The sequence below is a fragment of the Grampus griseus genome, assembly GCF_964374135.1.
Source record: "Grampus griseus genome assembly, chromosome: 3".
Lineage (NCBI taxonomy): Eukaryota > Metazoa > Chordata > Mammalia > Artiodactyla > Delphinidae > Grampus > Grampus griseus.
Genome location: NC_139019.1, coordinates 38,061,497 through 38,088,397, shown reverse-complemented (window position 1 = coordinate 38,088,397; position 26,901 = coordinate 38,061,497). Strand labels below are relative to the sequence as shown.

At 40.0% G+C, this 26,901-nt stretch overlaps 1 protein-coding gene across 3 annotated transcripts in view; it reads right to left on the bottom strand.

The window, feature by feature from the left end:
- The window catches only part of PARP8 (poly(ADP-ribose) polymerase family member 8), a gene marked incomplete at its 5' end in the record, with an annotated part of 178,276 nt that extends 151,644 nt beyond the window's left edge, over positions 1 to 26,632 (bottom strand). The window contains 3 exons of one of the 3 annotated variants that reach the window (XM_082651621.1): positions 25,337 to 25,391; positions 26,342 to 26,443; positions 26,530 to 26,632. In XM_082651621.1, the coding sequence (XP_082507747.1) occupies positions 25,337 to 25,391; positions 26,342 to 26,443; positions 26,530 to 26,632 (260 nt within the window). Of the gene's footprint in view, positions 1 to 25,336; positions 25,392 to 25,897; positions 25,923 to 26,341; positions 26,444 to 26,529 lie in introns of those variants that run through there. The other 2 variants (XM_082651623.1, XM_082651622.1) reach the window with 2 other exon arrangements.
- Between the last annotated feature and the right edge of the window lie 269 nt (positions 26,633 to 26,901).

Here is a 26,901-nt window from a genome sequence, read left to right as displayed (position 1 = left end):
TTTCTAGATTCACTCTGTAGTCAGTGGGTAAACCAGAATGGGCTTTAAGAGGAGGAAGTAATATGATCAGATTTATACTTAAGATTATTTTGCTATGATGGAATGGAACGAAATGAAGCAAGACGGGAAGAAGAAAGACCAATTTGGAAAATTAGAATAATCAAAGAAAGAAATGGTGGTGGTGGTCAGAACTAAGGTAGAGGGAGTTGGGATGGAAAGTGGCCATCATTCAATATCAGTCATTTGACTGATATTAAGGAGTTAAACAATCAAGAAGAATGTGGTGGTTAATTATAAATAGGGAGTGTGGGAGACAAAGGCATCTTGGATGCCACCCAAGTTTTTCACATGGGTAGTAAATATGGGTAAGCAGTGGAGTCATTCAATGGCATAGGAACTTGGGAGGGCACAAAAGCTGAGTTTCATTTTTGACGTATTTAGTTCGAAGATTCTTTAAATGTCCAAGTTGGGGTGCCTAGTAGATAGGCAGATATACAGAACATCGATCGGGGCTGAAGAAAACAAGGCGGTCAGGAAGTGGGGAGATCTGGGACATGACAGTAATGAAATTAACTCAACACAAGGGAGTTGAAGGAGATTTCCCGGATGTTTGGAGTAGGTAAAAATGAGGGAACAGAAGAGAATGTTAAGTTACACTGACATTTCCGAGACTGGAATAGGGAGTGGAGTCCATAAAAAGGATGTAGCAGTCAGAGGTGTGGGGCAGAACCAGGAGTCCGTCACAGAGGCCAAGGAAGAAGAGCATTTCCAAAAAGAAGCCTGATTAATCCTGTCAAAGGCTACATTCAGGCAAGTCAAGCAAAGTAAGAGCTGTGTCAATGGAGCACAGGGGCCAACTACTGGACAGGATTGCTGGTCAGCTGAAGGGAAAAGCTGAGGATGTAAAGAAAAGAACACAAACACTTCTGTCAGAGAACTTGGCTTTGGAGGGGAGTAAAGCAGGAATAAAAGAATGAGGAAACAAGGGAGTTTTTATTTGTAAGCTGGTTTGCTTTTTTTTTTTTTTTTTTTTTTTTAAGACAAAGGGACTAGTGAGAAGAAGGTGTGTGAAAGGGGAATAAATCATGGAATAGATGTGTTCCAGAGCACAAAGCGGGATGTTAACACATTAGCCACGGGCTCCTTTCCAACGAGACTGAATGATGGAAGGATCATCAAAAGCAGGGCTGTGGGTACCTGGCAAAAAGTGAAGAGTTGCTACCTTTTGGTTACTGATTTTAATGAGGATTTTGATGGAATGTCATCTGGAAGAAGGTGGAGGAATAAGAGGTTTGAGGAGGGTGGAGAAGGGAGGTAGAGAAAGAGCAACTACTGTGGAAAACAGGAGACAGAGCTGAACAGGGAAGCAGACTGTACTGGTGTCTCACTCTTCAGTATTCTTTCAACAGCTGATGTAGTACCTGGGTATGTGAGGGCCCAGTTGAGGCTGGAGATCATACACTTAGGAACATTGTCACTTCTGAGTTTTTACCTGCAGAAATGTGAATCAGCCTAGGAGTGGAGTAGGTAGGTAGACAAATCTTAAATGTAGTTTAGCTAAATGGGTCCAACAGAAAGCTAAAAGGACAAGTTTAGAGGATACTACCAAATGGGTCTCTGAGACGATAGAACAGGCTAAAAGGGGAAGGAGTAAACTTAGGAAGAAGTTAACAAAGAAAGTAAATGGGCCATGAGATCAAAGGTCTCAAAGAAGTGGTAATAATAATGTGAGAACTGGAAAGACGGCACATTGACAATGTCAGAGTGAGGTTATATGGGCTTAATATGCCACAGTTTAAGCAGGCTATTCCAACTTTCTTAATCTCTCTATTTGTCTACCTTCCTTAAGAAAGAAACGAAAGCCGTCAAATGGGAATCCTTTTATCTACTTGCCATCTTACCTAAGAGCAGCTTTCTTAAGAGAGTTGCAGGAAGATGACCTCAGGGAAGGCCCAGTCTCCACCTAAGGCTAGAAACGGACAAGCCTCAGTGTGAGAGCGGCTAGAAGGATAAATAATGTTTCCAAAGTAATCTTCCAGTAGAAAGTGCCTGCAGTAATCCAGGTACAAGGTGAGACATATGCCTCATTTAGGAACTGTCTAGATCCATGAATTCCAAGAGACCATTCTACCAAGTAAGGTAGGCGAGGGAATGAGTTGGTCCCCTGCGACCTCCCCAAGTGTTCAGAAATTGCAACCTTTTCCAGTACAGAGAAGTATAGCAGGTGTAACACTGTTCACTGACATTCCTTTTGCCCCCTTTCACTGTAACCCTCATAGTTGGGCAGGACTACATCAGCGGTCCCCAACCTTTTTGGCACCAGGGACTGGTTTCGTGGAAGACAATTTTTCCATGGACTGGTGGTTGGGGGGACAGTTCAGGCAGTAATGCCAGCGATGGGGGAGCGGCGGACGAAGCTTTGCGCACTCGCCGCTCACCTTCTGCTGTGCAGCCCGGTTCCTAACAGGCCGTGGCCTAGTACCGGTCCGCAGCCTGGGGTTGGGGACCCCTGGTCTACATGACTGATGTGAGCCTGTGATACGGGAGAGCAAGTGCTGTGTGTCACATCTGGACTGAGGTAATGAAAGGCCCATGTAGAATTCTCTAGCTTCTTTCTTTCCCTGAAATAGAGACTGAGCAGGGTGTGTTTCCAGATAATGCGCATACAAGATAGAGGCCCTTCAATCCTATTATACGGAGCCCCCCACCAGCCAAAGACGGATGCAGACAGTAAGAGAGAACTAAGCCTTAGTAGCAATAGAATGAAGTGGCTTGGATTTCAGAGTTACTTAGTTACTGCAGCATAACTAGGCTATACTCACTAAACATAGAAAACGTCCATATTGGCCAAGAAAATCAAAAGCTGTGATCGCTGACAAGAGTGGATGGTGTGGAAAAATATTACAGAGAAGTCGGTTTAAAGGTTCAGGCAGCCCAGCCTCCTGGAAAATCACATCTCCGATCATTGGTGGACTAAAGTGTCTCTTTCTCGGAAGGCCAGAGGGTCAAGCGGCAGTTTAAGAGCCCCCAGGAACGATGTAGCATTCCCTGGAGAACTCAGCAAGAAAAATCATTCATATTTAAACACCTTCCCCCACCCTACCCCACTCCTTTGGCACAAACAAGGAAGTCATTGTGAATGACGATATCTGTCCAAGATCACCAAAGCGATCATTTTCCTGTTTGAGTGCCTTGAGCCACAGCTCAACCCATAATATACCAAGATGTTCTTAATTTCCTGAATTGACAAAGCTATATAATAAAAGGAGTAAAATAACATAATGACTCATCTCATATTTTCTTTCAGTAAAGAATTTAAATGCTACTTGAAGAACACTTGAAGAGTCAAGCTAGAATTAATTTCTAGGCACTTATATAAATATTAACTTAGAACTTTCATAATTAGATTTTATACAGAAATGAGAATTATGATTTTTATTTCCCATCGTTATTAAAGTATTAATACATAATTTATGTCACACATGTGAGTTTGAAACTACATCAATAATATAAATTCAAATGAACTGTAGAATATTACCCAAAACAATAAAATATTTACCAATCATTATCTCCACCATCTGCACTGGAAGGGCGTGGTTCATGATGACATATTCTGATCTATTTCCCAATGAATCTGTATTTCCTGTGAAGTCTCTTCTTCTGCAATGCCTACTCACCAGGGAACTCTGAGGTTCGTGGCAAAAATTATGATAGTGGGGGCTTCCCTGGTGGCGCAGTGGTTGAGAGTCCGCCTGCCGATGCAGGGGACACGGGTTCGTGCCTCGGTCCAGGAGGATCCCACATGCCGCGAAGCGGCTGGGCCCTTGAGCCATGGCCGCTGAGCCTGTGCGTCCGGAGCCTGTGCTCCGCAACGGGAGAGGCAGCAACGGTGAGAGGCCCGCGTACCGCAAAAAAAAAAAAAAAAAAAATTATGATAGTGGTTATAGAAGTCTGCCCCGAGCACACTGAAACCAAGGAGTGTATTTTGTTTGTCAGAGCTGTGTGTCAGAGTGAACTACTCTCACATGGCACAGTACAATTATTTGCTTAAGATAAATCCAATTGTTCTGTAGCTTTTCCAAGGCCAAACAGAAAAAAACACTATGTAATGGAAATGGAAAAACTCTCTCTCTGGTGGACTTTGTGGTTGTCACGCCAACAACATCTATTCCTTTTTTCTTAGAAATGTTCCTACTGTCCATGACTATATCATATCTTCCGCAGGGTAGCTAATTTGAGGACATCTAATTTTACCCCCGACTCTAGCAATGGGACATGGAATGTAGGCCTAAAATAATCAGCTTCTGAAAGCATCTCCCCTGTTTGGATATGGGAAAGGAAAAACCACTGGAGTTGTCTGTGGCTATCTTGCAGTCCCTGGAGAAAGTGCTACATACTAGCTGACATGGAAGGCAAGAGCCTACTTTTGGAAAGAAACCAAGTAGTTGGAGACATTGTTAAACTCTGAACTCATCAACCCAGAAACTCAATTTATCACCAAATCCAGAATTAGACAACTAAGAAAATCCTCTTTTATTCCAGCCAATTGAGTGGGGTATTCCGGCATTCTCAAATGAAGGCATCCTGACATACACAAATGTCAAGACACACAGCTTGTGTGTGTTCCATGCTCTGAGAATGATCTGCACATTCCAGAAATCCTGCTTCCTTCTCCGCATTCTCTAATCAACTACAAATAACACTTTAAACTAAATGCAAAAAAAATCAGAAATACCGTAAAATCTGCACTTCTGTAAAAGGAGCTTACAGTCGAGAGCAATTGTTATAAGTGGGACAGCTGAAGCCACAGAGATGTTGAATGATTTGATCTTCACGGGAATGGAGCTACAGTAGAACCACAGGTCCCCTGATTGCCCTGCAAGCACACCACCTACAAAGAGACTTCACCCGTATCCCGCTTCTGGGAAAGGAACAGGAGGCAGGAATAGAAAAATATGCCATTTGTGACACTTACTAAACTCCCTGCTTTCAAAGTAGCCAAACTGAAAAGATCGTTTTTAAAAATCCATGTTATAAATATGGAAGTCAAGTGAGTCCCGGGAATCATTCCTGAAACTGGTTCCAAATAACATTAGGTTAGCCCCAAAATATCATCATAAGGTTTCTGATAGGTTCACGTAATTTAAGCAGAAGTTGGATGCTGGTGCTCTATCAAGACTCCATTTAGGCATTTTATCATTTTTATAACATTACATAAGATGAAGAGAAATAGAGTATATGAATATATATAAAACTTTAGCTTATCACTTAGCATTATTCTTAATCCAGTATTTTTTCAGCCCAGTCCAGGACAGTGTTATTTGGCAGTGACAAAGGCTACTGATTCCAGCACTATTTTCCTTCTCCAAAAACACAAACCTAAACTGAGAAATAATCAAGGAGAGAAATTCTCCTCTTTTCTATACTAATTTAGGAAGGATAGTCTTTATTTCTTCTCAAATGCAAAGGAGAGAACCAGGCACACGTTACAAATTTATCTACTTTCACTTGCTAAGACTGAAATGAACGATTAACATTTTCAGGCTGGTAGTCAAAATTGTTCACTCATTATTCAGTGAACTTCAAGAACCAACGAGCTATAAAAGTCATCTAAGCTAGGAAACCTTCGCCAGCCTCTTTGGAAAATAGTGTGCATTTTTCTACTACAATAGATTACAAATGCTTATTGGAAATGTCTAAGTTTATGTCTTCGATAATTAACATATATTTTAATTCAAACTGTGGATTAATTTATGCTTCTTTAATGCTAATTAAAGAATATGAATATTAGAGACCCTTTTTTAAAATTCTACTTAATATTTTCACAAATAAGAACACAAGATTAAAATCATTCTCAGTGTGGCATCTAAAATGATACCTATGTATTTTAATGGAAGAAGTAATGTGTAAGGGGTTTATTTTGGTTTCCTATTATAATTTGTGTTTATTTTTTTAGTAAGAAAAAATAGTTCATACAGCGCTGATTATAATATAAAACAAAATGAAGTTATGTTGTGCCTCTCTTACAGTAGAAGGTAGAGCAGTTCTAAATTTAGAAGAGAAAAATGAATTTACAAAGTAAAAGTATGTGTCAGTGATGTTAGTCAAAGATCAACTACTGCTGACACTGGCAACGTTATATCCCTGCACAATTACTCATATTATAATGGAAATTTTTAAAATAAAATATAAACACAATACATAATGAGGGCAGAAGTCACCCTAATTATTCATCTTTTTATTCCCAGTTACAGCACCTGGTATAGTGTCTTCATTGCAATTGATATTCAACAAATATTTGTAAAATGAATGAATAAGGAATGAATGATGAGAAAATAATAAATAGCTCCTCTGTCTCCTGGGAGTTCAATGCACTACTTTCTTTTAAATTTAATTAATCCTCAACGTCCTTGTAAAACAGCCAAAGGGAAAATGTATTTGCGTTACATCTGAAATTGATGGAATCTGTAAGAAGGGTCAAAACATCTTCCTCCAAGTAAATAAAGTATTCACACTCTGGATAGGACCAGGGTATTTAAATCATTTCCTAGGTGGAAGGCTTTCAATTTGTTCCCCTGCTACATTAATCACAGGAACTCTCCTCAGTCTCTTCAGGATAAATCCTTGGGATCCCCAAGAATGCTGCGAACCCGTTCTCTTTACCATTCATTCTGTTGCTTTGAAAGTTCCTTTTCACTACCTCCCCCTCCTAATCCACAAATTTCCAGGTCAGCCCTAATTTGAAGCATTCTCTCTTGCCTTCCCCAAATGTACTCACACTTACCAGACCATATGTTCCAGTGTTGAGGAACGAAAAACAAAGTCAACACACTTGTATATAAGAGATCAAGAAAAACAGTTTACCAACATTTCAAAGTACCGTTAGTGTTCTCTATTCACCTCTGCTGATCCACAGCTAAGCAAGTAGTAGGATATAAATATATCCTATCTTCACTATTCATGAGGATATTACTTATGAATTAGAAGTCTGACACAACATTTACGTGACCTAATTTTGAAAATTTTAAATCGTATAAGGCCTCTAGGCTTAATTTTATAACGGCAAGATTAAAGGGACATAAGCAAGCATAGATTATGCTGTGGGACACTGGCAAGTTTTCTTTAACTTAAAACATCTGATATTAAAAATGCCAAATTTCTACATGTCTGCAGTAACGAGGTGTTCACATTGAATACCATTTCTGTACTTTCTCTCCAGCAAGTAGAATTAATATGAACACATGAACCGAAAATGTTAAGTGACTATAAATACGCCCAAATGATTTCATTAAAATTAAGCTTAGCAAAATGTTACTTTCATATGCTTGGTAGAAAACCTTTCCATTCATATTCAAATGCAATGAACAATATATAAGCAAAGGGAAGTGGCATCGAATGTTATTCCCTGCTCTCGCTTGGTATGTATTCAATTATGCTTAGTTCAGATCTGGGTTTCTCTACTCAGAGAAGTAGAGAATGTACTGATACTTGGGAAAACAAGTTTTTAATGGCATAGCCTTGCCCAAACAGCAAAATTCCAACCATCTATCTATCCACTGCCATCTGCCAATATTACAAATGGTAATACGTGCAACATTTACACTGCTTTGTAGCCAAAGCTCTAAGTCAGAGGATATGAAACAATAATAGCCATGAGATTAAGCACAGAAGAAAACAAAACACACAAAATGGTTTTAAACCATCAAAAAATATGTCACAAGGCCGTGTCCTTATGTTCCCTCTGGTCCCTGCACAAAGTCTGTGCCATTTTTGACACAATTCTAACAAGCATGGTTATTTGGTTTCCGATCACACTGTATTACAAGTAAATTGAAAAAGAAGAATGGGGTGTGGGGAGACAGAGGACAGAAAGTGGGAGATTCAAGACTGGAATGTTCCTCAACTGGGTAACTACAGGAATAGTTCCCCCTTAATGATCACACTACATAGTTTGCTTTTTTACTTATTAGTCCTTGAACTCACAGACTTGCAACCTCAGGTTGAAAGAAACTCTGTTCTGATTCTTGCGTCTCCTCCATAACTTCAAAACAAGGACTTTAATTTTACTTTAAATAAACTGCTTCACAAGTAGCTGAAATTGGAATTAAATTTTATATGAAGCTCTCAATCTGAATAATGAATCTGTAAACTTGCTGCTCTAGGTATCAAAGAGGAATATTCACCCTCCTTTTCAGGTGCCCAATGCTAATCCCTCTCATTTTAAGTAAACAGGATCTAAAAAATGCTTAGAAGTGACTATCCACATCCAGGATGATTAAATGACTTTTGCCTCATAGGTCAGTGATCCAACAGCCCTTAAAGAATAAATGAACTGGATTCAAAGCCAAACTCACTTACTTTTTAGCCAAAAAATATCATAGGTACTGGGAAAACAAATCTCAATTGCTCAACTGCATTTTACTGAAACCATTTTTTAAAATGAAACAAGAGGTGACTTATGTATGTCATTAAATTCCTGTCATTTAAAATTTCAAGAAAAAGTAATATTTTCTAATGGGATCGGATACATTTGATTCTTCTGTTTTTATATCTCTGGTAATATATATTCTTTTAAGTTGGAACTAAAACTCACTCATGCTCTATTAGTAGGGAAATTATCTATGCTAATTAATTAATTACTATCTATAATTACATAGATATTATCTATGTGAATTATTTTTTCAGAAAACTAGGGTCTATCTTTTTGATTCATGAAAAAATATAAAACTCAGCATTTTATAAAATTTCAACCATTTGCAAAATTTCTAATACACTTAAGTTATTCATATGCTTTTCAGTAGGGTATCAAAAATAATTTTTGCTTGTTTATTTGAATGGCAATGCACGGCTTTTATGAAAATCAGGCATGCCCTCAGGTCCTAACAAAGGACATAGGACTGATGGATTTGTGCCAAATACAGCAAGATTTTACTTTTTTATTTAAATATGATTTTGTAATTCTGTCCTCTTACCACATACATGGCTTCCAACATCACTTAGAAAGTAACCCTTAGAAAGGGGAAGTCTGAGTTACTGGAATATGGAAGGCATATGAAAGTGAAACATACTTTATGAGACAGTGATGTTTTTCTTTACTGAGTGTGTTTCATCAATACACTTAAGCAAGTTTCAGGGGGAAAAAAATCAATTGATTTATTTGCCTATTGGTATTTCCTTTAAAAAAATCAATTTCCCCCCGGTTTTAACTGTGACAATAGTTGCTCTTTAAAAACTGTAGATGTGTGCATGAAAAATACATATTGTAATAGACATGCACACAGACAGAGGCAGAGAGACAGAGTGAATGGAGGAGCAGTAAGAACACAGATGGTTTGCAAATGACCTCTATGTTCATTCACCCCTCCCGTTTCCCACCTTGCCTGGTGTAGCAGCTCCAATAGCCTTGAGAGTCACTGTCAAAAAAGAAAACGCATAGGCTATGTGAAGCAGGAGGGAGGGCGCTGTGAAAAATAAGAACGAGGGGCACTGATCCACGGTAATGGAAGAGGCAGAAGTAGTAAGCCTAGCGGTAAATATCTGGTCCCAAAATAGCCTCTCTCACAAAATCTGAAGAGCTTTCCCTTCATTATATTGTTTCAAATTAATTTAACTTATCAGATACTTTAATTAAACATGTAAATGTTGAGGCAATCCAGGCTATCAGAATGTATAAAGTTATTCCAGTCACCTGTTCCAACAGCTTCTCTAGCATGTAAAGGACATGGAATAAATGAGAAATCTGCTTGGGACCAAAATGTGAGGGGTAATTTAGAAGCCGAAATTAGGAAGTATTTGCCTATCTCATATACTTGCTCAGTAAGCCTTTGCTTGGTTATTGAATTTTCTTGATTATAAAACTCATGTTTTTAACTTGTCATCTCTAAAATATATATCAAAAGAAACTTCTTAAAAGTTGTGACATTTACCTACCAGTGTTAGCAAAAGTGATAGCTTAACCTCAACAGAGTATTTCACCTCATTTGATCGTCAGCTGCGTTGGAATCACCACTTGTCTGTTGCATAAAACTATGATACAACCCTGAAATAAAAGATTTTTTTTTTCCTACGGAGAGGGTCGTTACATGTCAGACAACGCAAGAAACGTCAGGAGGAACTGCCAAATGTACCAGAATAATATGAAGACTTTCTAAGGATGGGGGAGGCTGGTACAATAGGAGGGACCTGCCAAGAGAAGGGCTCTTATGGTGGCCTTAAAACACATTTTAGCTGATTTTCCAGAGAAACTACTTAATTTTCACTAATACATAATTCAGTGAAAGAAAGGGAAAAACTACAAGGTTAAGCAAATAAGAAATGTAGACAAAGACCTATAATTGTTCAAAATTTTTTTAAAAAAAAGAAGGCCTAACTATTCTAAAGTTATAGGTGAAGATCAGGAACCCAGAACTTGGGGAAGGAAAATTAGTATCACTGGAATGCTGCGGTGACCTGATAGCGGCCACAAGTGAGTCTGAAGGATCTTTAGACTCTAAAAATGACGAAGGCTTAGACTTGGACCTCGTGACACTGAGAAAAAAAAAAAAAAAGAATAGCATGCAATTATACAAATGAACATATGCTATTGCTATCTTTTTAACATTTGTGTACACTTACTATAGTTTTTATTAGAAGTTGTTATTCAATGACAGTGCATCTTACAAATTAATGCCTTTTTAAATCGAGAACATTTTGCACTTCCAAATCAATCAGAGCAATTGTCCTACCCAAAAAAGGTCATTTTCCGCCCTTATTCTGCTTGCTCCTGGGGCCCAGACTCCAGGAATTAGTCAGGCTAGTGCTATGAATAATTATATCAAGTATTGCCTTCTCTATTGTCCAGCACAAGTATTGTCCTGTGCAGGACACTGCAGAAAAGGATTAACTCAGGCCTTGGATGTTCAAACCCTGCACATTCCCAAGAAAGGTCTGTCTTTGAGACAGGCCCTTGGCCAGTTCCTAGGAAATGAGCTCTGAGCCCTTGGAATATTCTGCCTGATAAGGGTGTTTTTCTAGGCCTATGGTCTTGTATTTGCTCAGATAGTTGTGCTAACAACTGTGATTTATGGTAAACACCTGTTTTTTTTGTTCTGTGGCTGGAGTCTGAGTAGCTGAGGTCAGTCATAAAAGTGCAGTACGGCTGTGACTGACCCCTAATGAAAGCCCTGGACACCAAGGCTCGGGGAGCTTCCCTGGTTGGCAACACTCTGCATGTGTTATCACCAGTCACTGCAGGGAAAACGAAGTACGTCCATGTGACTCTACTGACCAGACACTTGGAAATTTGTGCCAGTGTCTCCTGGACTTTGCCCAATACGCCTTTGCCGTTTGCTGATTTTAATCTGTATTTTTTTGTTATGATAAAATATAACAGTGAGTTTAACAGCTTTCTGAGTCCTGTGATTCCTTCAGTCTTCAAGACCCCTTCCAAACATGTTCTCTAGTTCAATCCTGAAAACCCTGCAATATAACTACTGCCATTTCACAGACGACAGAATCCAGACTCAGAGAGGTTAAGCCATTTGACTGGTTGGTTAAAAGAATCTGAATCAATTCTGCTATACCATGCTGTAATGTTACAGGCTATAAAGAACTGTTAAAATAATCTTATAAGTTAACCTACATTTGCAATATTTTCTTTGGAAAATATAAAATACAATTTCATAATCCTTGAAAATTATTTAGACTATAATTAATTTGTAAACACTGTCCAACTTACATTCATTAAGAATTTTATGTATGTCTGTGGTGGTTCTAAAAGCAGTAATATGGTACCGGCACTTTTAAAAATTACATGATGTTCCTTGCCTACCTATCCCTCCACCCTAAAAAAATTTTTTCAGGGTAATTCTCAGTGCTTCCCATCTTTGAAAACCATATGGGGATGTGTGTGTGTGAGGGAAAGAAATAGATACATTATTTTCTTAACATGTACAAGTGTACTTCAGAACGTTATCTTTGTATGTTGAGGGGGGAAGCTTAAAATGCACTGTCATTTCAATGTTTTGCAGGTTTGTGTGTATGCGTGTACGTGTGTGTACAAGAGAGAAATATTTCAAATATATTTTATGCTTAAGTTCAGTATTCAGCCACAGAAATATCTGATAGCACAAAGTCCTACTTGGTTTTATTTGAGAAGTGCACTGGCATTACTAAATATTGTGTTTCCGTGGTGACTAAAATTCTGGAGGCATAGAATTTTTGTATAGTTACTGATATTTCTTGGAATACGAAATACTTATTGTTTAGTACAGTTTTATGTTCTGTATTTGAATAATACTTATAAATTTCTAATTTAAAATTGTGATTTTTCTTTTACATAATTAGCTAAATGCTAAAACCATAATACAGATTACCCATTTTAGTTTTGTGCCAAGACACTCTTATTTAATAAAACAAAATAGCTAATGTTATACTTTCCTGATTTAAATTTATATGCCTGTGTAATGTGAAAAGAAATCCTGAAACTTTTTTTTTTTTTACATCTTTATTGGAGTATAATTGCTTTACAATGGTGTGTTAGTTTCTGCTTTATAACGAAGTGAATCAGTTATACATATACATATGTCCCCATATCTCCTCCCTCCTGCATCTCCCTCCCTCCTGCATCTCTCTCCCTCCCACCCTCCCTATCCCACCCCTCCAGGTGGTCACAAAGCACTGAGCTGATCTCCCTGTGCCATGCGGCTGCTTCCCACTAGCTAGCTACCTTACGTTTGGTAGTGTATATATGTCCATGCCTCTCTCGCGCTTTGTCACAGCTTACCCTTCCCCCTCCACATATCCTCAAGTCCATTCTCTAACAGATCTGTGTCTTTATTCCTGTCTTACCCCTAGGTTCTTCATGACATTTTTTTTTCTTAAATTCCATATATATGTGTTAGCATACGGTACCTGTCTCTCTCTGACTTACTTCACTCTGTATGACAGACTCCAGGTCCATCCACCTCATTACAAATAGCTCAATTTTGTTTCGTTTTATGGCTGAGTAATATTCCATTGTATATATGTGCCACATCTTCTTTATCCATTCATCCAATGATGGACACTTAGGTTGTTTCCATCTCCGGGCTATTGTAAATAGAGCTGCAATGAACATTTTGGTACATGACTCTTTTTGAATTATGGTTCTCTCAGGGTATATGCCCAGTAGTGGGACTGCTGGGTCATATGATAGTTCTATTTGTAGTTTTTTAAGGAACCTCCATACTGTTCTCCATAGTGGCTGTACCAATTCACATTCCCACCAGCAGTGCAAGAGGGTTCCCTTTTCTCCACACCCTCTCCAGCATTTATTATTTCTAGATTTTTTGATGATGGCCATTCTGACTGGTGTGAGATGATATCTCATTGTAGTTTTGATTTGCATTTCTCTAATGATTAATGATGTTGAGCATTCTTTCGTGTGTTTGTTGGCAGTCCATATATCTTCTTTGGAGAAATGTTTATTTAGGTCTTCTGCCCATTTTTGGATTGGGTTGTTTGTTTTTTTGTTATTGAGCTGCATGAGCTGCTTATAAATTTTGGAGATTAATCCTTTGTCAGTTGCTTCATTTGCAAATATTTTCTCCCATTCTGAGGGCTGTCTTTTCATCTTCTTTATGGTTTCCTTTGCTGTGTAAAAGCTTTTAAGTTTCATTAGGTCCCATTTGTTTATTTTTGTTTTTATTTCCATTTCTCTAGGAGGTGGGTCAAAAAGGATCTTGCTGTGATTTATGTCATAGAGTGTTCTGCCTATGTTTTCCTCTAAGACTTTGATGGTTTCTGGCCTTACATTTAGGTCTTTAATCCATTTTGAGCTTATTTTTGTGTATGGTGTTAGGGAGTGATCTAATCTCATACTTTTACATGTACCTGTCCAATTTTCCCAGCATCACTTATTGAAGAAGCTGTCCTTTCTCCACTGTACATTCCTGCTTCCTTTATCAAAGATAAGGTGACCATATGTGGGTGGGTTTATCTCTGGGCTTTCTATCCTGTTCCATTGATCTATATTTCTGTTTTTGTGCCAGTACCATACTGTCTTGATTACTGTAGCTTTGTAGTATAGTCTGAAGTCAGGGAGCCTGGTTCCTCCAGTTCTGTTTTTCGTTCTCAAGATTGCTTTGGCTATTCGGGGTCTTTTGTGTTTCCATACAAATTGTGGACTTTTTTGTTCTAGTTCTGTGAAAAATGCCAGTGGTAGTTTGATAGGGATTGCATTGAATCTGTAGATTGCTTTCTATAGATATGAATCTTAAGTTGGAAAAGCCTTGGCAAGCACCTGCCTCTTTTTTCTGGCTAATTTTTTAAATGGACTTTATCTTTTAGAGTGGTTTTAGGTTCACAGCAAAATTGAGCAGAATATAGAGATTTCCCGTTTGCTCCCTCTATCCTCCCCGCAAGCATAGGCTCCCCTATCACCAACTTTCCCCACCAGAGGGATACATTTATTAATAATGATGAACCTACAGCGACACATCATTATCACCCAGAGTCTGTAGTTTACTTTAAGGTTCACTCTTGGTGTTGTACATTTTATGGATTTACACAAATGTAAAATGACATGTATCTACCATTATAGTATCACACGGAACAGTTTCAATACCCTAAAAATTCTCTGTTCTGCCTATTTAGCCCTTCCTCCCCTGTTAACCCCTGGCAACCACTGATCTTTTCACGGTCTCTGTAGTTGTGCCACTTCCAGAACTCACATAGTTGGAACAATAGAATGTGTAGCCCTTCAGATTGGCCTCTTTTACTTAGCAACATGCATTTAAGGTTCCTCCATGTCTTTTCATGGCCTGATAGCTAGTTCCTTTTTAGTGCTGAAAAATATTCCACTATTGTCTGGATGTACCACAGATGACTTATCCATCCACCAACATGAAGGACATGTTGGTGGCATCCAGGTTTGGGCAATTTTGAGTAAAACCGCTATAAACATCATGTGCAGGTTTCTGTGTGGACATTCAGTTTTCAACTCTTTTGTGTAACTACCAAGGAGTGTGATTGCTGGATCACAGGTAAGAGTAGGTTTAGTTTTATTGGAAAGTGTCCAAACTGTCTTCCAAAGTGACCGGACCTACACCTTGCCTCCCCGCCAGGAACTCCTGTTGCTCCACATCCCTGCCAGCATCTGGTGCTTCCAGTGTTCCGGAATTTGGCCATTCTAATAGCTGTGTAGTGTTAAGCTCCTGAATTCTGATTTCAAAGTACCTTTGAAATGTAACATTTCCCAGAATATAACTTAAAGGCTGAAAATGTCAACATTTCTCTGTTTTGAAAAAATACCCCTTTAGGAAACTATTGCCCTAAGTAGATTTTTCCCCACCAATTACTTTTGGTTAGGAAGAATTTTGTACATATTGGACATCAAGGATTGAGAATACTGGACTTCCCTGATGGCGCAGTGGTTAAGAATCCGCCTGCCAATGCAGGGGACACGGGCTCGAGCCCTGGTCCGGGAAGATCCCACATGCCACGGAGCAACTAAGCCCTGTGCCACAACTACTGAGTCTGAGCTCTAGAGCCCGCGAGCCACAGCTACTGAGCCTGCCTGCCACAACTACTGAAGCCCACACGCCTAGAGCCCCATGCTCTGCAACAAGAAGCCACTGCAGTGAGAAGCCCAGGCACCGCAAGGAAGAGTAGCCCCCTCTCGCCGCAACTTGAGAAAGCCCATGCGCAGCAACGAAGACCCAATGCGGCCAAAAATAAATAGATAAATTTTTTATTTAAAAAAAAAAGAATTGAGAATACTGGAAATTTTAAATTAATGACATAGGAAGTCAACACAGAAAGCTCATATGAAATCAAACTAGTATAATTTCAAAAAATTAAGTCTAAAATCTTTCTTGACCAAAGTTTCATCAATGGGGGGTCAAATTCAGCCAAGAATATGCAACTCTGATTGAAATCGCTTAATCGAAATTCACTGAAATTACCATTCTAGGCTGGTTTTCTCATAAGGATGGACTGATCCAAAAAGAATCAAGAATGTGGCTTGCAGTGAATTATTCAAACTTCTTTCTTAGTTAGCTAAAAATGAATATGACCAATCACTAGAGAAATCATATCAAATTCTGTAGTAGTAATAAAGCAATGACTGCTTTTCAGCTGGAGGGCCTTTTTTTTTTTTGCTGCTGCATATCTAGCTGTGGTGCATTTTAATGAGAAAGGATGACTGCATCAGCTTTTATCCATGAAGCAGATTTTAGCCTTCTGCTTAGGTCTCCCGCATGCCAATATCGAAGACTTTGTTCTGAAGAAGATCAATGACACAAATACATGTAGATGGACAAAGGTATTATCACAATCACAAATTCACTGTTAAGACTTTGCACACTGACTTCCAAATGAGAAACCTAGAACTAAGCAGATCTTGGTACGTGTGAGGTTCCACTGGTTCTCCTGAATCACAAAAATGTTCGTATAGACAAAACATCAACTGTTAACACGAATCCTTTTAAATACAGACCTGACCCTGTGTCCCCAGGAGTGCGCTGTAAAGCAGATGATTCAGCCTCTATTCATGTGTTACCAAAAGAAACGTGTGGCTGCCTAAAGTTTAACGACTGACACTGTCTAAAGAGGGAGTTTGCTTCCTGACTAATGTTGAAAACATTCTGAGAAATGCTGTAAAACTCCTTCAAGTAATTTTCTTATGTGGTCACTGGGAGGAAAATGAGTTTACAAAATAGATAACCACATTGATTTTTTTAAATGTAATTTGTCAAAGAAATGAAACATTTAGATAAATTCTAGATTTCTCTCGCCACCAACTTCTCCCACAGTATATACTCCAACAAAGATGGCCCACTAAGAAGCTCTACTGCAGTTACAGTGGCAGAATTTAAGAGGACATAATGAATCCTTCTGCTACACAGACCATTATCTCTAATACTTCTTTATGAAGCTGACTTCTAATCATGTGCCAAACAGGGTCCTGCTAACTTGGGTGCTTTGATAACGAAGAATAGTTGAGAACCCTCATCATAAGTGACTTCAATACAACTGAGGAGGGAGTGAGAGACCCAGAAAGATAAGTCCTCATGTGGAAATGTTGGTGGCATGAAATGCCAAGTGCCTTTAACTGTCATAAAGCAAGGTCTGCAAAACTTACTTAAAATAAATTCTTCGGGGCTCAATGTGAATCGGCAATTTCCATTTATATTATGCTGTTGTTTGCTCAAAAACTATTTTTAATGAATAAGACAGCGTTTACCAAAGTGTTTTCCACAAAATGACTCTCTCGAGATGTTCCAGATCTGTAATCAAATAAGTCTGAAAAACCCTGAATGCTTCATTCACCTCTTGGGTATGCATAATGCACAGTAACATATAAAAGTCTCTAAAAAGACAACCATTAAAATTGTTCAATATTATTTAACTAATCATTTCCCAGGCATTATTTGGCCACATACCTAACATCTAATTAAACAGTTTGGGAAATACTATCACATAGCATTTAAGAAAAATATTACTATCATTTAAGAAATATTGGGAAATACTATATTCTGGGCACTCTGCTAAAATAGTTCTAGTCTTTAAACAGAGTATTGATTTCTTGTGTGTGACATTTTATTTGACTTACTGTTTCTTTTACACAGCTCTATCCTTAATAGTATTTTTGGTTTGTTGTTTTACAATTTTGCCTGAACTTTTTTCTGCACAGATGTGAAAGCCTAACGAATGTAAAGTCGTTCTATTAGTCTCTGGCTCAATTCTATACTTCAAATACAGTAAATAATCTACAAACGATTCTTGGATAATAACAACCTGTATTTGCTTTATAAACAAAACGATGATGAAAATCCAAATAACTACAGCACTTCAGAGTTGGTTGACAAATCCTAAGAACATTTTCAGGCCATTGGGAAGGTCTTTCCAACCTACATTTCAAAATGTTCAGAAAGAAACCATCTTGTTTGCTAATTTCGGTTTAAGGAAAATTGATCTGACTGCACAAAGACTTAAGTGGATGTCTCCCTTTTAAATTTAACACTGGAAAATCTGCATCCTCCATTTAATACTGAGAAGGTGTCAGCCACAAACAGGATGTCACCGATATGCAAATAAACTACACTTGAGACCTGCTGTTGCTGTTATTGTGTAATGGATTGGGACTAATCTGTTTATAGCCTAATCCCACCCTCCTCAGATTTCATCTTGTCTTCTCAGTCTCACCTTGTTCCACTCAGGGCCTCACTCTATCCTCTTCTTGTACGTGAATACATTATACATTTTCACGGAGTTGCTACTTGGGGTCAAAGAAAGATTAAATGAACCAGTCTTCGTGATAATAAAAAACATGATCTTGATAGCCAAACCAAGAATATTAAGCAACACGTTACAATCGATAAACCTTGAACAGCTGCTGTATATGTTTAATGCACTAAGTTAATACAAACTGCTGTTGAGTGGAGAGATGAGGTCAATAAACAAATAGTAGTGAGTCAGTGTTTAGAAGGCTGAGAAATATATGAATGGATGGGGAAGTTGGCTCTTGAAAGCCAAGAAGGGGGACTAAATTTGGTACGGAATAAACTTTGGTTGCATTTGAAAGCTTCTGAGCATGTAAATGCTATGATTAAATTCATGCTTAAAGAATTCAAGAATAAATGAACTGGATTGGTGAGTAGCTGTTAATCAAGTATTTTAAAGCACTTGGTTAAAGTGATTGACCTAAGTCAAGGTGATCAGGGCCCAGACCAAGTGTAAACATGGGGAGGGATGAAGGTGCCAACCAAGATTGCAAAGGAAGAGCTGGTGGAGCTTAGGAGGCAAAGAGGATGGTGGGATACATGAAACCTGAGACCGTGGTTCCCCATGCCAGGCTCAACTGATGTGATACCGCCCAAGGAAGGGCTGGGAAGAGAAGCTTCTTTTAAGGAGGAAATGATGATTTGTTTCATGTGTTGGGTTGAAGTACCCAGCATTTAAGTGAGATGACTGAACAGAAAACCTAAAGTATGACACAATAAAATAGGAATGACAAGCCTTATTAATAAAAACATATTCCTGATTAGTCTTTCCTGGGGGTACATGGAAGATAGGATTTCAGAAATTTAGAGAATGAAAAAAAGAAAGATTATATATCAATAACTTGATTAAAATTCCATACAAAGTCAGTGGCAGCTGTTTTAAAGCAATACTTATCTACTATAGCACAATATCCATCCAAAAGCCAACGTGTGCAGAGAATTACAAAATATCTTAAGGCTGATGAAATTTCACTTTTATTCATTTTTTTCACCCAGTGCTGCAGAAAGAAATGATGGGGAATTTAAATGGGTCGGCCGGATATCTGCATAAGGATTCCACAGCGAATGTACATAAGTTTCCTACTATTAATGCTTAGCACTGGGCTTGGGCACTTCCCCTGCCAAGCAGTAGATTTTCATGGAATGCTATGGAAAGAGATGTCTGCCCCTGGCAGACATTCCACTAGCAATAGCAATCCTTCCTAGGCTCAAACATTCCCTACTATTCTAGTCTTGCCAGTTCAATCAATGCCCCTTAAAACCTCACAAAAACACTGACTTACTCTGCAATATATCCCTATTCTGCTTCTTACTAACTCTGTTATTTAAACTACCCAAGCCTCAGTTTCTTTAGCTATAAAATGTAAAACAGCTGACAAAATACCTACTGGTCTTCTCTGTTGCAAATACAGGATGTAAGGTAGGCAAAAAGCATAGCAGAGGTTATGCCCATAAATATGATTAGTAGTATTATTTTAATCCATGAAATAAATGGAGTTTAAATATGTTTTTACTATATAAGCTTCAATAACGTTACACTTGTATTAAATTGGTGGTTATTTTAGGTCAATGATTTTAAAACTCATTTACCAATGAAACGTTTTTCAAAGAAAATGTTATACGGAACAGAAAAGAGCTAGAGCAGCTGTGATTTACAAAGGGATGTGAAAGCCTGGCTCTCACACATTCAGCTTCCTTCACACGCCCTTCCACCGGTCACCCCAAACTTCTAAGGTAGGTTCCTAGGGCTCCAGGGCACACACTTTTTTAAAAAAATCATCATTTTGAATAATAATTGGTATAACCAAAAATTATGGAAAACAAGTCCCCATTTCTAACAGGAGCATCCTAATTATTTAAAAAAAAAAAAAAGATCCTTCTTTTCATTCTGACACCTTCAGGGGCACTTGATGGTTTCAAAATAATTACATATTTCAAGATTTTAGAATAAGCATGTACTTCTTTCATAATGAAAACTGATGAATCTTTTGGAGATGATGGAATTACTTCTCCACCCTCCCAGTTCCCCAACTCCTGCACGCAGGTACATGCCTCCTTTCTAAGAAAATCAAAAGAAAACAGATGCACTTTGGCAATCAAGTAGATTTGCTCTTTCCATAGCATTCCATGAGTAAGGAATTAAACACTGGGAGTCCAGGTGGGTTAGGGTCCCCAGAAGATGTGCTTGATCACCAGAGTGGTGTTGATTTTTTTAACTGAATTAAATACTTTTAGAAACCAAACTCTCCAGTGTACCACAGTCCTTGTAACTCTCTATTATCCTAAGCAATTGCATTATCTGTCTCCTGAAAGCATTTGAACAGGGCAGAGAACGGGGCTCATAACTTGGGTAAGCAACTTCTGGATTCATAAGAAATTCCAGTCCAAGTGACGTCACCAGATTGGGGGCTTTTTGAACTATTTGGGTATCTCTACACCTGGTCATTTGGGTTAGGAAATTGTTTTTCACCTGCCAGAAGCCCTTTTAGCATTCATTTAGTGATTCATTCAACATCTACTTACTGAGAAAATATATAGTACTAGGCAGTGCACGAAGGGCTGGGCAAATTGCAATGAATAAGACAGACCCTGCCTCAGAGAGGCTTATGGCCAGACAGATGATCAAGTAAACAGTAGCTAACAATACAATGTGACATGATTTTAGAAACACCTAACAAAATCAAACAGGGTAGAGGATGCCAGGAAAGGCTTCTCAGAGGGGAATTTGGGTTAGCAAAGATCTCGACAAGGAAAGCTGACTAGGGTTGAGAGGTGGGAGAGGTGGGAGGGTAGGATGTGGATGGGTGTGCAAAGGCCCAGGAGAAAGAGGAGGTAGCACGTGATTTGAGAGATTGTGGAGTACTACTGTTAGTGTCACACAAACAGTTATGTGGACAGAAACTCCTAAAAGAGAAGAGTGCACTTCAAAGATGTCAATCTACCCATGACCACATGAAAAAGTGTCTATTCATACAGTACAGTTTGTACATTTACAGGCAACTCTGAACATTCCACTAAATACTAAATTTCTAATTTATTAATAATTTCTAATATAAATTTTAGATTTCTTATCATGCACGCTCCTTGACTGGAAAAATCCTAATTCAATAAACATTTCTTTATTTTCATATTCTTTCTAAAGGAAAGACATTCATGTCATATTCTTAGGTGAAAAACTCTTGAGGTCTCAAGAGTATAATACCGTCTTTGGATACATACATTTTATATGCATATAGACATAAAAATTCTGAAAGAATAAATTCTAATATATTAATAGAAGATGGAGAAATCATGTTTTTTAAAAGTTTCTTCTTTTTGGCTTATCTTTTTTCCTTTTTTTTAACAATCTACACTTAAAACTTCAATTATATCTTCACAATACTTTTCTTGCTAAAAGCTCACAATCAGGGAATCCCACAGGGGTCCACGGCCAGGCTCATGTGGGGCTCTCTCCCTGCTCTCTTTGTTAACTCCTGGCCCCAGACACTCAGCCTGCTTCCCCAGCCTCTCAGTAGCTGTCACCACCCACTTTATCCCTTCTGTTTCTTCTACCACTAACTGCACAACTGACTGCAAGTGAGATGAAGGACCATAACCCCAAACCTTAGTGGTCTGAAAGGAGTTTACTGCCAACCAAAAAAGGAGAAAGAAGGAGGCAAGAGATCACAGCATGACAAAGTACAAGGAAGGAATGACTTTTGCATAAACTTACAAATTGTATACAGTTGAGGCTTCCAGTTTTATAGTTCTTAGCACACCCCTGAAATGGGGGGCAGCATTCGGTAGGAGCCTACAGCAGGCCCTGGAATACTGATGACTGTGGAGTTCTTCCAAGAAGCCCAGGAGTCAGAAGCATTATAAGGACCATTGCTACAATGAGTCAATCTTGCCCTATGTATAACACAAGTTTTCAAGCATATGTAGATGGTATTACCAATTCTTTTTTTTTTTTTTTTTTTTGCGGTACGCGGTCCTCTCACTGTTGTGGTCTCTCCCGTTGCGGAGCACAGGCTCCGGACGCGCAGGCTCAGTGGCCATGGCTCACGGGACCAGCCGCTCCGCGGCATGTGGGATCTTCCCAGACCGGGTCACGCATCAGCAGGCGGACTCTCAACCACTGCGCCACCAGGGAAGCCCATCAATTCTTAACATTTAACACTTTTCTCATTATTTCTCAATCAAATGACACTAACACTACAGCTCTCAAGTAAACATCTGCATAATACTTTTGATGTTCGAGTGTCTCAAAGAGGTCTCAAAGAGGTTGGGAACACTAGTGTAGAGGAAGGAGCACAGGTCTCAGAAGTGTGGCATAACAGGGTTCATATGGCAGCTTCATCAGTAACTGAGTAAATCTGAGCATGTTTTCTAAACTCTCTGAGCCTCAGTTTGCAAATCCAATCCAAAGCTGAGGATAATAATAATTCCATGAACCTTCCCATGAGGGAGAACTAAGTGAACCCACTCTTCCAGCTGACCGTCTGCTCCCCCTCAATCCTCACCTGAAGTCCACCCAGGTAGGAGAGCAAATGGCAAAAGGAACTCTGCCCCTCTCACAACCTCTGAATGACAGGCCAATATACTAGGACAGCAGCCAGTCCTGACACAGTGGCCTCTTGGCATTTCCTCTTATCCACAGAAACACAAATAAATTTACATTTAAAAAAAATTCTCAATATTATTTCTTTTTTTGAAGGGTAACATGTAAGATCAACTTTTGTCCTAGAACAAAGTGTAATTGTTCTTGGAGAGTGTCAGACACAAAAGAGCAGATTGTTTTATCTACAACTTGAATTGAAAATTATTCTTGAAATCATTTCTCAAAAATAAATGTTTTCAATGGTTTAGATGAAATGATAGTACAATATAATTCAAGATAAACATGTACTATTTCTCCATAAGATCCCCACCTTCCTTTAATCTGGAAATAAGTCTAGTTTTCCCGACATGACACTATTAATTGAATATTACAAGTTGTTAAGCATATTAAATCAAAACAGAGGAGGATTATTTGATTTTTAAATGCCCGTCTGACACACAGCAATGAGAAATACATAATAAATATCAGATTCTAATGTAGATAATGTAGTTCATGAAAACAATATTTTTTCTTTCGGAAAATTTATTTTCTGCCATTAGCTACAAACCCATAAAGGGATAATCATTAAGGGTACTATTATTACTGTACCAAAACAATCTTTCATATATTGGTTTATAGAACAAGCTTTTGGGAAGACAAAGCAATCACATCAACAATTCACAACACATCTTTAAAAAGCAGACTGTTCCACGTTAGATATGCAAGTTCCCCATTATTTAAATCAGAAACCAAAGGAAAAAACTATCTCTTAGTAGGATAACATAGAAAAGGAAACTTGTTCCTACAGTGAAAACTGACGTTATCTCAATTAGTTAATTATTCATCCCAACCTCCAGGCCTTGCTCCTGGAGGCGTCCATACCTTCACCTCTTGCTGTGTGGACACTAGTTCAGTAATTTGCTGATAAACAATCTTAGTGCAGTATCTAACAGATCTTGGAGATTAAGTGTAAGGTTCACCCCCTCCTTGTGCAGATAAGTAAACTGTGGCCAAAACAACTCTACTATCTTATTGGAAATAGTAAAGCTAGTTAGTTAAAAAGCCTACCCAGGGCTTTCCCTTGTACAGACAAGTAAACTGAGGCCAAAACAACTCTACTATCTTATTGGAAATAGTAAAGCTAGTTAGTTAAAAAGCCTACCCAGGGCTTTCCCAGTCTGCACCTCTCATGAGATGAACCACAACTGTGAAACAGACAACTCAAGCAGGTATCAACCTGACTGCATGGGGAATGTTTTCAGTGGGCCACACAGCGTATTTTAACTATTAAAACAACTCTAGAGATTATTAGTCATACACCAACATTCTCTGGATAGCAAGTGTAGGAGCAGCGTTAATTTAGTTGAATCTCTTCTAATTGATTCTTTTTATTCAAAAATGATGGTACTATAGGAAATTGAGAAATACTGTAATTTTATTCTCCCCCAATAAGTCCATATGTTATATTTTCAACCAGTAAATCAAATCAATATACCAATCCTGACACTTAGGTGTACTGTGCATATGGGAAACCTGAATAACTATTTCAATGAAAGCTTTTTTGAGATGTACATTGCAACACAGATCCTAAGCATTTTTAAGATTCGTAACAATTTCAAGCTTGTAAAAAATGTATTTACAGAAGAAAGCTTCTTTTGCAATTTATATGTTCATAAATGTTTCCATTAGCTAAGACATATTTTGGAATATGATCAAATGGTAGTGAATGTCAAGTCCGAACAGCAAGGTTAAAACTCTGACAGTTCTCATATGTGGCCACTGCTCTTTTAAACCACTGTGTCCCCAAAGGGCTAACAGGGAGAAAATTCTACCTCAACAAGTGAAGACAGCAAAGCATATTTTAACGATTACTTTTCATTTCATCTCTAATTCTTTAAACACAAAATTGGATTTGGGCTTCTTTCATACTGTTAACAACTTAGTATTAATATATGCACCTCTCATTCTTCCTCTTCAAGAAAGAAGTTATACACTCCAGCTACATATAACTCCCAAATTCTTTCCAACTATGAACACCAAAATAGGACTCCTTAAAAAAAAAAAGAAAGCATGGAGAATTGGCACACTGCATGTTTATGTCAACCTTCAGAAAACATGGAAACATGCAGCCCCAGCTCACCAGAAGAATCACCACATGTGATCAAACTATTCTGTGACATGTTATGTCTTATGCCCAGTATTCAGGTTTTGCACTCGCCTATGTCAACCCCTAAAGCCTCAAGAGCTAGCTACTACTGTAGAACAGCTTTAACACGAAGAGTGTGAGAGCTCTGTTCATAGCCCGTGGTGTGATCTTAGAAACACTTGAATCAAACATATTTCCTTCCCCTCTGCTATTTAAAATCGAGGGACCTCAGGCTTGGGACGTGGCTAAAAGACAACAAGAGAATAAGAATAAGAATAAGAAGAAAAAATACCGGAACACGGAACACGCTAAGAACAAAGGAAACACAAGCCTGTGAACAGGAAATGAAGCAACTCTACACATAAGTACCTTTTGGGGCCGCCAACGTAGGTGAAAGTAAAGGTGGAGTCTGAGTATCTGAAATCTGAAACGAAAAGTCTTGTTAAAAGCTACCCCTGGAGTGGATTTTTAACCCCGGTCATGGCTCGGGCCCCCTATTTGATGGAGCCGAAGGGAAACCTGGCGGGGCGGGGCAGGGCGGGAGGCCAGAGCTGGAGAGCCCCTAGGTCCGCTCTCCGAGTGGTGCGGGAGGGGATGCCGCGCACCCCGTGCCGGGTGCCGCGGGAGGCCGCCCCCCGCAACAAGTGCCGGGTGCCATGGCAACGGCGGGAATTTCCCGGTCCGGACAGCCGGAAGCGGCCCCAGCCGAGGTCGCGGCTGCGAAAGCAAAATCCAGTCCCTCTCCCGGGGTAGCAAAATGGACGAAAGGCGACCCCCAGGCAGGGGCGGCGCGCGCCTCGGAACCTCGGGAATCCCTTTTCTTTCCGGGGCATCGCACTGCCAGTCGAGGTACTAGAGGGAGCAGAAGGGGCGGGAGATCGGCCCAGCGCTGCCCCACGGGGGGCCTCGGTGCCGGGCGCAGCCGGCCACCGCCGCGCAGCGCAGCGGGCTCCATTCCCGGCAGCCGCCGCCGCTGCTCTGCCCATTGCGCAAACCCGGCGAGTCCAACCCGCTGCCTGGGTCGCTGCTGCTGAAACCCCGGAGGCGGGCTCGGACGCTCCGGGCGTTCACCGGGGACTAAAAATACAATGCAAGGCTCCCCCGCCTAGACCCCCGCTCGGGCCATCAGGGTTCTGCCCCCAAAGCTAGTGGCCGCCCCAGAGGGGGGAGGGGAGAAGGGGAGAGGCTGGCACCCCCTCCCCCTTTTGGCTCCCGCTCCCGCAGCTGTTGCCAAATGACCCCGGGAATGAGAACGTGCAACCCACCCCCTATCCCCAGCCACACACGTCGCGGCCAGAAAACTGGGAAAGGGGGTGACGGGCAGGCAGAGGAAGCTGGCGCTGGGTCCGAGGCTCTGGAAAGGCGAGAACTCACCTGCAAACAGGCAGTCCTTCTCAGCTCTGGACTTCTGGATCACGACGTCGATATCCTTCTGAATTCGCTCTTGCCTTGAACACATCCCCATTAAATAAATCCCTGGAAAAGAAGCAGCCGCTATTTCCACCCCACCCCACCCCCTCGCACGCTTCCAGCTTTCGTAAATATTCAGTTAAAAATGAAACCTCTGGCCGAGGCAGGGGCTGAAGGCGAAGTGGTTTCGGAAGTGATCCTGGGTGAGAGAGGAGGAGGTGGTGGAGGAGGAGGGGGGGGAGGTCGGCTTTGCATTCCCAGATGTGACCGCCCAGCTGCTGCTCGCCGCTGCTGGATTCCAATTTCTTCCCCTCCTCACAATGGATGATGATGACACAGAGTCTCACTTTCTCCCTCCCCCGCCCGGACCAAAGGCCGTGGGGGTCCGGGGGTCCCGGAGACGGCGAGAGAGCGATCGCCCGCGGGGCGGCGGGCGCCGGCGAGGGGCGAGCCCCGCTCCGCCTCACGCGCGCACACCCCTCGCGGCCCGCACGCCGGCCTTCCACACCCGCGCACACTCCCGC